The 13086-nt window shown below is 31.9% G+C and overlaps 2 protein-coding genes and 1 long non-coding RNA gene across 7 annotated transcripts in view; 2 read left to right on the top strand and 1 right to left on the bottom strand.

Annotated features, from left to right (window-relative positions):
* The window catches only part of LOC126746785 (clavesin-2-like), a 77942-nt gene that overhangs the window by 1310 nt on the left and 63546 nt on the right, over positions 1-13086 (top strand). The window lies entirely within an intron of this gene.
* LOC126746706 (rabphilin-3A) overlaps positions 1-13086 on the bottom strand; it is an 83467-nt gene that overhangs the window by 63539 nt on the left and 6842 nt on the right. The window contains exons 1-2 of one of the 5 annotated variants that reach the window (XM_050455050.1): positions 10696-11871; positions 5285-5382 (exon numbers count right to left, since the gene is read on the bottom strand). In XM_050455050.1, the coding sequence (XP_050311007.1) occupies positions 5285-5382; positions 10696-10731 (134 nt within the window). In that variant the 5' untranslated portion in view covers positions 10732-11871. Of the gene's footprint in view, positions 1-5284; positions 5383-10695; positions 11872-13086 lie in introns of those variants that run through there. The other 4 variants (XM_050455059.1, XM_050455055.1, XM_050455068.1 and 1 more) reach the window with 4 other exon arrangements.
* LOC126746806 (uncharacterized) lies at positions 9098-9556 on the top strand. The gene is made up of 2 exons (XR_007663989.1): positions 9098-9253; positions 9310-9556. It is a non-coding gene; the product is annotated as an uncharacterized LOC126746806 (long non-coding RNA).

Raw genomic sequence — 13086 nt, 5'->3', positions numbered from 1 at the left:
AAAAATAGTTTCTTTGGTAGAAAAATTAAAAAACCTCAAAAAATTGATTTTTGTAGTTTTTTTGGGATAAAATTTTTATGGTGCAAAATGTAGAAAAATTTTATCTAGATTAATTACACCTCCGTTCTTTCCAAATAAAACGGCGTATTAAGTTTAACGCTATCATTTATACAGGGTGAGCAGTACTCAGTCAAAAATACCCTTTTTTACACTTTTTTTTCCAGCCCTAATAACTTTTCAGTGGCACCCCCTAGAGCCAAATGGCTTATGGGCTGTTTGTAGCGTGTGATGAGAAGAATGTTTTGCAATACTAACCGTACTTCTAAGTAAAACCGTTTTTGAGTTATGATTTTTTTAACATTTTTTGACTTTGGAAATTAATTGTGAGCACCCTGTAAGTTATAGATAAACCAAAACCAATCGAGCAGATGCGCCATTCATTTTACTATAACATACTAAAATTTAATTTTTTCACTATTTTTACAAGTATCTGGACCACCATAAAAAGCCATTAAGATCATTTTGCAGCAACTGACAATCCGAAGGTGACTTAATGCCTCTAAACATTTTTGCGTTATCTGCAAAGATCAGAAATGATGTATCCTATTATTGATAAAAGGTTCAAAAAACAAATTAGCAAGATATTTACTCTGAGGAAGCCTAATGTAACAACTTCTAAAATTTCTTATTTTAACTGGTTGTGTTCGACACATAAGGACACTAAAGTTTATGTTTTGCAAACTTTTTTAGAAAACTTCTTCGAAGACCTTCTTTAAGTACATGTTTATTCGTTTTTTATCCTCAATATTTTACCATAATTCATGACAATTATAATTTCAAATTTATTTTTCGCAATCTAGAAGTTAAGTATTCTTAATATCAGTTTTTTATTTTGTTCAGTTATGCTAATTATTGAAACCCCCTTGAACTTTGTGTCGAATAAATAGATAAAAATGAATATTTTTGAAAATTTTTTTTTCTCAAATTCTCGTATAATTAAAAAAAATGCTAAAATAGGTGTCCAACGAAATTGTCTTTAAAATATGTGTACAAATTTTCCAAATGACATCTAGTCAATTTTTTGAGTTATAAATTTTGTGTCGAATAAATAGAAAAAAATCTATATTTTCGAAAAAAAAAATTTCTCAAATTTTCGTACGAATTTAGAAAAATGCTGAAATAGGTATCCAACAATCAATTAATCAATCAAATATGCTTTAATGTCAAAAAATGTAAAAAAATATGTAGACAAAGCTATACATAAAAAGCAAAACATACAAATATAGAAACCACAAGTACTAAATAAATATATACAAAACTAGGTACAAATAGTAAACAAATAAAAATAGTAACAAGAAAAATAAAAAAAAAATAGAAAAAAGTAAGAAAAACAGTCAAAAACATTAATACAATGTTAAAAAAGTCATAAAAAATTTTATAGAAATTTAGCAATATAAAATATTGCTATTCTACATCGTGAAAAATTAATAATTAGCCAGTGCGTGCATGATACTCAAAAATTAATATTAAAAAAAAAATCATCTACTACATATAAAGCTCTCTCCAGTAAATATGATTTCAAAGCATTGCGAAATCGAGGAAAAGATGTCAATGATTTAATTTCCAAAGACAGATGATTGTGCATTTTTTTAGCTCCGTATAGAATAGAGCTTTTTATTAATTCTGAGCTTGGGATTAGCACATAAAGATCATGCTCTGCGTTACGAAGTGGATAATTGCAAGATGGTCTATTAGGAATTTCTGATATATGCTTGCGAACCAAGCAAATAGATTCGATAATGAATAAAGATAGAAGAGTTAATATTTTAAATCTTTTAAACACTTCTTGGCAGTGAGCTGGACTATCAAGTCCTAAAAAGTAGCGAACCGCTCTCTTTTGTAGTTTAAAGATGCGCTCAAACTGGGTCACATAGCATGTGCCCCAGAATGGGAGGGCGTAACGAAGATGGGACTCAAAAAGGGCATAATACACTGTTTTTGATGACGAAAGATTTAATTCCCTGAAAACTGATCTTATGGCAAAACAAGCTGAACTTAATTTTTTAGATAAAACATCGATATGTAATTCCCACTTCAAAGAGCTGTCAACAATAAGTCCCAAAAATTTCACAGATTCAACAACGTCCAAGCTGGTATTGCTAAGTACAAAGGGTTGGATAGTACCTTTATAAGATAAGACTTTAGTTTTTGAGATGTTTAAGCAAAGAAGATTCGAATCGCACCACGATTTAATGTTGATAAGGTCTTTAGCAATAGTTGCATGAAGTGCCGCAGCATCTGGATTGCTCCATGTAAAGCTAGTATCATCGGCAAAGAGACAGATTTTGACGCTAATGTTAAGATGGGCCATATCATTAATAAACAGCAGAAAGAGAATTGGGCCCAGAACTGAACCTTGAGGTACCTCACATTCTATTCGTCGTATCAACCTTTACAAGCTGCTTTCTGTAGCTAAGATAGGACTTAAACCATTCGAGAGGCGTTCCTCTGAACCCACAGTGCTGTAATTTGTTGATCAAGATAGTATGGCTTACACAATCAAAAGCCTTGGAGAAATCACAGAAAATAGTTGCTGTTGAATGTTGATTGTTTACACTGGAGTAAACACTGTTAAAAAGGGAGAACATAGCATCATTAGTGCATTTATTACTCAAGAAGCCAAACTGATGCGGAGTTAGTATTTTATATTTAAACAGGAATGATAATAGCCTTTTTTTAACTAATCTTTCTATGATCCTCGATAATGTTGGAAGGAGAGCGATTGGACGATAATTTGAAGCTTGCTCTTTATCTCCTCCTTTATGCAAGGGAATAATTATTGCAGTCTTAAGGCAGTTAGGAAAGACCCCATTTTGAAATGATTTGTTAATTAGGTTTCTCAGATGGTTTAAGGTGTTATCAGGCAGGTTTGAGAACATTTTTAGAGTAAGACTATCTGTACCAGATGATGATTTGTTTCTTATTTCATTTATTGTACTTTGAAGTAGGGCTCAGAATTTTGGAAAATTATGTATTCGAATACTCACTTCGTTTTTTTTTTTGAATATTTGAATTATTCACTATTCGACTATTCATAAAAATATTCGAGTATTTAAATACTCAAATATTTAAATATTCAAATTATCGAATATGCGAATATTCGAGTATTCAAATATTCGAATATTTGTTGAAATGAATAAATTTTTTTGCCGAATAAACCGAGTTTATTCGAATTTAAAAGTTTAAAACCATTTATATTTAGACTATTTAAAAATACACTAAACTACTTATAATAATTTCTCAACCTCGTGTCGAGTTTTCAGTTCAGTTCCAGTTATTATGTATAAAGGAAAAAAAACAAAAACTACATTAAAGAACTTTTTTTTATTCATAACATAGAAACCGAAACAAGTAAGGTACTTATATACTTATATACAATAGTTACTTACAAAAAAAAACAAAACAAAAAACTTCTTTTAAACTTCAAAGAAGAGGACTCAAAATAATAAAATGAAAGAAATACATTTTTACAAATTAGCACTAAGAAAACATAATTTTTTGACACTGTCACCCTTTAAGCACGATCTTTTTGCAGTGACTATGTTTCCAGCACTTGAAAAACACCTTTCCGAAGGTACTGAAGTAGCCGGAATACAAAGGTATTTTTTTGCGTATTTGGCTAGCCTTAAATATTTGTTTTCATTATTTCTCCACCACTGAAGTGGACACACATTTTTAGGTAAAATAGGTTCAGCAAAATATGAATCTACCTCATCAAAGCTGATTGATGGTTCATTGGGAAACAAAATATCCAAGGCAGTCTTTTTTGAAATAGGTTGGTAATATTGGTTATTAAATGGTTCACTACCTGATTCCAATAAATTTTTAAGGTGCAATTTAACGCTGAATAGTGCACCTACATATCTTTCTTGTGTTTTAAAACGAGGATCAATAAAAGTACATAAATCATAAATTTGAATATTCCCTCCCTTAGCAACGGAAACATTTACGCAAATTATCGAATAAGCGAATATTCGAATATTTGTTGAAATGAATAAATTTTTTTGCAAAAACTCGATATTTGAATATTTGAATAAACCGAGTTTGATTCCGAGCCTTACTTTGAAGCTCTGTTAATAGTACAGGGGTAAAAAAGAAACTATGTAAGTTTTCATTAGAGAGATATGAAAGTGGATCATGAGAAGGTGTTATAGTAGTCATTAGGTTTTTAACCACGTTTACAAAGTAATCGTTAAGATTTTCAGGTGAAGAGAGGATAGTGCTAGTCCAAGAAGGCTTATTTCTTAATTCGTTAACAATAGACCATGTTTCTTTAGCAACGTTATACCAGAATTGGCCAGCCTGTTATTATAATAAATGCCTTTTGCGCCTTTTATTGTTTTTCGATACAATTTCCTGTATAGCCTTACATAATTATAAAAAAATATGCTGTCCGAAATTGTTTTTAGGTATGATAAAGGACGCATGTTCCTTGCAGACACACGTAAGCCATTAGTGGACCAGGGTTTATGATGCTTAATTTTGATGGGTCTGTAAGGAAAGATAAGAAATTATCTTTGGAATATGTATACAAATTTTCAAAATGACATCTGGTCAATTTTTTAAGCTATGAACATTGTGTTAAATAAATAAAAAAAAATCAAAATTTTCGGAAAATATTTTTTTTCTCATATTTTTGTACGAATTTGGAAAAACGCTCAAATAGGTGTCTAACGAAATTGTCCATGGATGTTGTGTAAAAAATTTTTAAAATGACATCTGTTCAATTTTTTGAGTTATGAACTTTGTGTGGAATAAATAGAAAAAAAAACAATATTTTCAAAAAAAGAAAATTTTTTCAAATTTTCGCACGAATTTGGAAAAATGCTAAAATAGGTGTCTAACAGAATTATCTTTGGAATTTGCGTACAAATTTTCAAAATGACATCTGGACAATTTTTTGAGTTATGAACATTGTGTGGAATAAATAGAAAAAAATTAATATTTTCGAAAAAAAATTTTTTTTTTGAATTCAAAATTGACAGGTGAATCAGCGTTGCCTTAGTCCAGATTACAAAATTCAAGTACGGTACATTACAGAGGGAGAAAATTCATATAAGCCCGATTCACTAACTAGGTTTAAATTTTAAAACGATGCATACGGGTGTAATGTACTTTATAACAGTGTTGAAGGTAAGTTCCTAAAGTGAGAATATTTCTAAAAATTCCAAACCAGGTACCCGATTTCGTTTATAAAATTAATACTCATTTTCAAGATACTTACTTGGCTCTCAATGCCAGCTGTCGATCATTTGGGCAGACAAATCTATTAGATTTTCCACTGGTACTCCCACTAAAATCCACCATTCTTAATATGACCAACTGCAAGAGAAAAAAATTATTTAATTAATTTATAGGGTCACTTTTTACTTTTTTTTTTGTTCCTACAGAACAATATCCTCCACACATCGTTCTACACTCATTATTCTATTAGTATTTAAATCATTATCCTATTCTAGTTTCGGACGTAAATATAATCAGCATCAGTGATTACAGAATATAGAATGTATATTTACTAGAGAAAACTGTTTGAGACCAAATTTACCGTCCCAAACCCAAACAGCTTTTATAAAAACACTTTTCACGCTTGCGTGGCTGGGACTGAGGTCAGACTTCTAATAAAATAGTACGTGGCTGTCTGAAGTCAACTTTTACGAATCAAATGTATAAATTTAAAAAAGTATGTATAAAACATTTATTTATTTAATGGAATGATTAAATATCGCTTAGTATATTACTTTATGACTGTTTCCACATAAAATTTTGCGATTTAAACATGCATGCCATGTGACAATACAAGCAACACCGGCACACGGACTATTCGCGGTACATCAAAGATTGTAATAGATCTCTGAACTGAGCTTTAACTGTAAAATTCATAGTTTGTTTTAATTAATTTATGTACCTTTTTTTTAATTTCTTTTTGATTCACTTTGGTCTAATACCCATAAGTATGGAAAGAAGGATCGCAAGTTTAGGGCTTCAAATAAAACTGATTTTATTTCAGAAGAATTGCCAACGTTTCGGCCTTCGAGCTATATTGCCAATGGAACTTGTACTACATTGGTATTATTAGACTTCGGTAAAGAGTTTGATACTATAGACAATAGACAATAGAATTTCATTGCTTCTAAAGTAATACAATATATACTTATAGAGTACAGGCATTACTAGGAAAAATATCTTTAAACAAAAACAAAATAAAGAAATCTGCTAAATCATAAAGCACCGTTTACAAAAATTACAGTTAAAAAATAGGTACCGAACAGTAACGTAGAAAATTGGCTATCGTTATAACCTATATAAACTAGTCACTAACCTGATTATACAACAATAAATAATTACATAAACCAAAACCATATAATATGTATCATAAGAAAAATAAAATACTAATTATTGATTATAGAACCAAAGTATATAGATTTCAACTAGACTGTGATAGAACCTTTAGTTAGGAGAAAAATAGTTATAACTTACACACTAGCCCCAGTAATCGGTCCCTAATACAAAAAGAAAGAACAAAATTATTCATTAATTATGAAGCTTTTAAGTCGGAGAATATTTAAAAAGTAATGAACAACAGGTTTAACTTTTTGAGGTATTATGTTGTTTAAAAAGCATATAAAATTGTGCACACTAAATACAACCTCATCAGAAAAAATTAGACCCTGACGAACTATTATTACTCTTTTACGTTTTTGATCAACATTAATTATCGCCTTAAAATACTCCCTAAAAGGGGTCCGAGCAGCGGAATCCTAGAGAAAATGAGAACATAAAAGGCTCCACGGAGAATTGAGAGCGGATTTCTAAATTTAGACATTCATATTATCGACAAAAATAACGTATTTCGACCGGAAAACTAAATTATCTCATGCATTTTTATGGTTAATTTATTTTGAAAATTAACACGTGCCTGCGAAATATACTACCACCGAAGTTTGAGGAGTATACAGTGCATCCCAAAAGTTATGTCTAAATTCATTTAAAATTCAGGGGTGGTTAAAGTCAACAGTTATCGAAAAAAAGACGATTTATGTAGTAAATAAAATAAGAACAAAAATTAAGTTAAATGTTCAAAATGGTGGCCATTCACGGCTTGACAATATCCAAGGCGATCAATAAAGTCTCGTTGCATATTTTCTATTATTTCCGGAGTTATGGCGCGCACTTCTCTGCGAATTCTCTCTTTCAAGTCGTCTAGATTAATTGGCCTATTAGTAAATACCTTCGACTTGAGGTATCCCCACACAAAAAAGTCCATTGGTGTTAGGTCAGATGACCTAGCAGGCCATTAGATGGGTCCTTTCCTTCCTATCCACCGATTGGGAAAGGTTTCATCCAAAAATTTACGCACAGTGGCAGCATAGTGCGGAGGAGCGCCATCTTGCTGGAAAATTAGTTCTTTGTCAGGATAGTCTGGGTCCAATGGATTTGGAAATAAAGCTAGTAATGCTGGAGCTAATTCAAATTGGAAAAAATCGAGATACACTTGTCCCGTTAAAGTCTGTTCAAAGAAAAAGAGACCTATTACTCTTCCGCGCACTATTCCACACCACAAATTTAGTTTTTGAGGGTACTGGGTGTTTGCCTCCATCATTCAATGCGGATTTTGTGTTGCCCAATTTCGACAATATTGTCTGTTCACACTACCATTCAAACAGAACGTGGCTTCATCGAAAAAAAGAATATTTGTTACTAAATTATTATTTAGATTGCACATGTTTTGTAAGCGTTCATAAAACTCATATCGAAATCGTCATCAAATTACTCTTGCACAGGAATAACTTTTGTAGGGGTGATATTTGTGCTTTTTAACTATTCGGTGAACTATAGATTTCGCCATGTGTAAATTTGCCCCAGTCTGCGACAGAGGAGTGCATGGATTTTCTTTAAAAGAAAGCAAAACGTCAAGTTGTTCATTTTCATCTCAGGCAGGACGACCAGATTTCGGCAGATCTCTAACATGACCGAATTCTCTAAATTTAGCCTCTATTCTAGTCACTACCTTTTGACATATCGGAGGACGATCAGGATGGATTTCATTGAATAATTGAGCAGCTTCTCTTTGAGTACGTGTTCTATCACCAAACCCAACCATGCACAGAATTTCTATTTTTTTCTCGTTCCGTTAACTTTACCATTGTGAAAACCGCAACTTTACTCGTACACTTTACACTTGACAATATCTGTTTGGAGTACAACTGTCATACAGTTTCTATGAAAATACACAGTCACCAGCCAACAATAAAAAAACATGGATGAATGGAATTTTGCTCTGTATAAAAATTCTCAGAGATAAGGTGACTCGTAAGGTGAACTTTAATAATAGTGTTTGGTCGTCTTTTTTTCGATAACTGTTGACTTTAGGTATCGGACATGATGCATGAAACATACGTAGAATTCCACGTGAAATTCAAAAATGAAATAAAAAAAAGGTGCTTTCATATAAAAAAATGAAGTCGATGGTCGTAATTTGTTTTTGAGCAACTCAGTATACAGACTTCACGTACAAAAATGCGCAACTTGAAATAAAAATCGACGGGTCTGAGCGTTTTTTTTTTCGAACACACCCCTGAATTTTAAATGAATTTAGACATAACTTTTAGGATGCATTGTATATAAAATAATTTATTGAGGGAGATATGTGTTTTTACTACCTAAAACTTGTACTAAGTTTCTTGTCGTTTTTAATAAGAATTTATCGTCATAAACTCGTGCCCCTCCCTAATTTCAAAAGAGTGCTGTTGACATGTTGAAATATGACGCAATCCTAGGGAGATAGGGTTAATTACACAGTTGCAACTCATTTGCATAAGATTAATTGCAAATTATACGTAGAAACTTTTTAGTGATAAAAAGTTATTTTTAAAGTTAAAAGAGTATTCTCAAAATTATTTAATGATTTGAAATATTTGATATTCATATATTTTCTATCATTAATTTACATTAAGATCACACCCCTTTAATTTTAAAGAAGTAACCTTTGAATTTTTTGTTATCTTTCAAAATAATTTGTCAAACTATTAATAAACGGTCAAATCATATAAAAAAAGTACTTAAAGTATTTTCGAATTAGGAAAAAGTTTTGATGGTATTACATAGCCGAAAATTTACAAGAGAAGTATATTTTATTTATATTCAGGTGTTACTGGAGTCCGTAGTTAGTCTGGATCCTGAAACCATCTAAAAAGTGTGATATCATCTGCAATATCCCTAAACATTATGACTATTAATTTGTTCTGATAGATAGTATGCAAAGGAAGATTTAACTACCCTTGTGATGAATTCCGTGGCAAATATTGTCAAATGCTTTTGACAAGTTACTGAAAAACTGCCTCAAAAGCCCCCAAATTAAAATGATATGTCAAGAATAAAATATCAAGAACGTCAACGTCGCGTGATTTATAAACAAAGTTTAATTTTTACTCTGTTTTAAATGTTGTTTTTATGAGTGAAACTTATAATAAAATAAAGTGAAAAGTTTTGTAGTGAATCCTATGACCCTCTACTGCAAGTATATGTTATTTGTTTGGTCAATTTTACCCTAATAAGTAAGTTTTAAGTCATGTAAACAAACTATTTACATCGCCTGCCTACAATCATTATTGCTAGTTTAATATTACCTGCCGTTGAACATACTTACTGTGTTGCCGGATTGTGCATTAATAATTATTAAACACACGTTCCTATTTAATGTCTCTGATGCTTTTTATTATAAATATCCGTACTCATATCACCTATTTGGTAATAGCCAAGGATGGTAAATACTGGAGAGAAATAATAACCAGTTGGAAGAAATAAAGAAGCTTTTTGCCGCTTTATCCTCTGAGTTTCAGAACCTATCTAGGGATATAGATGTTCGATTTGGACAGGTTATTTCGGATGTATCCTTATTAAAAGATAAAACTGCTTTTCTAGAAAAGCAGATAGAAGCTTTGGAACGTAAGGAGAAGAAAAATAATATAATTATTTATGGCCTAAGCAGAGTAAGGCTTGCAGAACCCAGCCTGGCGCAGTGGACAGTTGAAAAACTTAATTCCTTGCTGCAAATAAAACTTTCCGTGGAAGGTATTAATAGTGTGTATTTCGTGGGAAAATCAGATAGTTCAAAGTTGCCCTTAGTGGTTGAGTTTACCTGACAAAGTCTGCGATTTTTAAAAACGTGTATAGACTGAAGGGAACTGGAGTATTTATAGGCAATGACCTTAATAAGACTGATAAGGAAATAAATCGTGTTTTAGTGTCTTACCTAAAAGAGGCGAAAAAAAAATTTGGTTGCTCGGATCCGAGAAAATAAGCTTTATGTTGGTGGAGAATGCTTTACTTATGAACAACTTATTTTTTTACTTTAAGTAAACAAGTCCAGGAAATTTGTAATGAGGTGTTTTCTCCTCCCCCTCTGATCTATGAGCACTCCGGCTACTCCCAACATAGCTTTATTGAATTTGGACACTGATAACAGTGCTGACAGAGATGGCAATATCAGATCTAAAATACGCACCAAGATTACTGTGACTACTCTAAACCCGTCGCACGAAAACGAACGAGAGAATACAAATGCTACATCCGCATCTACTGGTATAAGTGGTATAGGCATCACAGCGCCTAACGTCGCAGCGTCGAACAGCGTACCTGTAAGCGGATTCCGTGTTCTGTCGCTTTCAACATGTCGAATTCTAGTGTTGAATTCCACTTCTAAAGTCAACACGTCGCCAAATATGTATTCCGTGTACCCATCGTTACCGGTTCGGTAAAAGTCGGGATTTATCAACATGTCGCATTTTGGATACTATTCATTCTGAAAATGTTTGAGCAAATTCTAGGTATTTTTTCTTTGTTACTGAATATCTAGGGATATTTTTTAAATTGTGTTTGTATTGGTCAATAGTTTGTAGGTTATGTGATCTGTGATGGTTTGTTTTTTTCGATATTTACTTTCAAAAATATTTACTCGCAATTTACTAATTCGATATTTACTCGGCCAAATAAAATAGGTACCACAAAATAATGAGGGTGACTTCGCAGCACTGGGAAACTTTTTTGCAAATATGTGAAAGGCACCCAAATTTGGTTACCAATATTATTTATATCGACAGGAAACATCTAAAATATAAATAGGTATTTGTATAACAAGGAAACACGCTATGTATATGTTACATGCCTAATTTTTGAGATGAAATTTATAGAAAGTAGCCATGAAACTAATTAGAAACAATTAAGGTAAGCAACACAACAAAACATTATAGGTTCAGACAAAAATATAACCTAACTAAGCTAAATTTGGAGCCCTCCTAACCTAACAAATGACAAAAACAAACAGAAATAACAACGTAAAACTTAACTACAACACCTTTAGAACCTAAAATCAAACTACAATAACCAAAATAAATATAATGCAAATAAAAACAACACAAACCTAACAAAAATGAAGCTCGTAACAATATCAAGACAAATTTAAGAAGCTCAAAAAGTTGCTACCAAATACCTACAATTTAAAAATTATTAGTTTTACCTTGTATGGGTATTTAGAAAAATACCCAAAGTATCATCAACAAAAAAAAAACATTTAACAATTTTTACAAAACCGTCCAACGTCAAAATATAAAAAAAAACAAAGAAAGTCGTATAGAAAAGATGAAATCAACACGTCAAGAGGTGTCGTCTTCGCAGCGACCGAGAACAGGCGAAAGTCGTGTAGCAAACGGTGCACGGAATACAAAATTTTATAGGCGACATGTCGCTATGGAATTCAACAGTACACGGAATCCGCGTCCTGGTGCCGTTGCCGTGTCAGCCCCGGCGTCGTCGTTGCAAAATCGTTCCGATCCTCGAGCAACTACTGCAACCCAGACAGAAAACCCAAACGGCAAATCTAAACAGCGACGCCTGGGTAGTACTACAACATAAACGGTACTCCTATATCTGCATCGGGCGGCAGTAAAACGGTTGAGAGACCTGTTACTCAACAGACTTTAAAAAAAAAATTGATTTAGTACATAAGATGGTGTTTTAAAAAATCGTGATTCATGGATTTGTAGTTTAGAATTATTAGAATTTTAGTTATAGGTGTACGTACATATGTGTTATTTTAAAGTTGTGTTGGTGAATATTTTGTTCTACGTAAAATTTTAGTTGAATTTTTTTTTATTCGGATAATTTTATAATAGATACTAAGTTTTAAGTGGTTAATGAGTATTTGTAAAGTCCAGTTCAGAGATCTATTAGAATCTTTGATGTGTCGCAGATGCCGCAGTAACTAGTCCGTGCGCCTATGTCGTATTTATTGTCGCATGATATACATGTTTAAATGGAAAAATTTTCTATTGTTTATCTATGAAATCATTTTAAATATATGTAAAACCCCATGTTTTATAGTATTTTTTATTTTTCTTTCGAAAATGTCAATTTTTAGAAAGAAAATAATATCACAAGAAAATAATATAAAAAAATTTGACCGCGGACTAAAATCCAAGCATCTTACAAAATATTTTAAACACTCCCAGCACTCACAGACTTGTCACCTCTTTTTAGCCAGTCTATTAAACAAAGATAAAACATCTGCGTTCTGGCGATTCCTACTTTAGGCTGTGCAAGTAATTGTGTATCTCTCTCTATCCCACTGATTTTGAGAATTACGGGGCCGTACCCAGATAAATTTATGGGCTGTTTTTGTATTACTTTTGACGTATTTTTAAAGAAATCTTTAAGGATGGGTCTATCACCTTTAATAGTTGGGAGAGAGGTCAGGTGAGATCATTATTATTTGATGGGTTTTGCTGGTTTTCTTTTTTTCCCTTTTATGAAAGTGGTGAATTTAGAATTTGACCTGTATTCGTCCAAATTTTTTGCAGTTTTTACTGAGAAAGTGTGTTTTTTTATTTGTGTTTGTGGATTTGTTTTAGTATTATAACTTCTTCCACCATTCTCTGGGAAAAACCCTTTTTTGCTATAGTAAGAAAAACATTGTTTTTATTAAGAAAATAAGTCTAAAATTTTGTCTTTTACAGCTTAGTTCCTTCTGTT

Source organism: Anthonomus grandis, chromosome 2 (genome assembly GCF_022605725.1).
Source record: "Anthonomus grandis grandis chromosome 2, icAntGran1.3, whole genome shotgun sequence".
In the NCBI taxonomy this organism is placed as follows: domain Eukaryota; kingdom Metazoa; phylum Arthropoda; class Insecta; order Coleoptera; family Curculionidae; genus Anthonomus; species Anthonomus grandis.
Note: the sequence above shows the minus strand (reverse complement) of the source record. Positions and strands in the feature narration are given on the sequence as shown.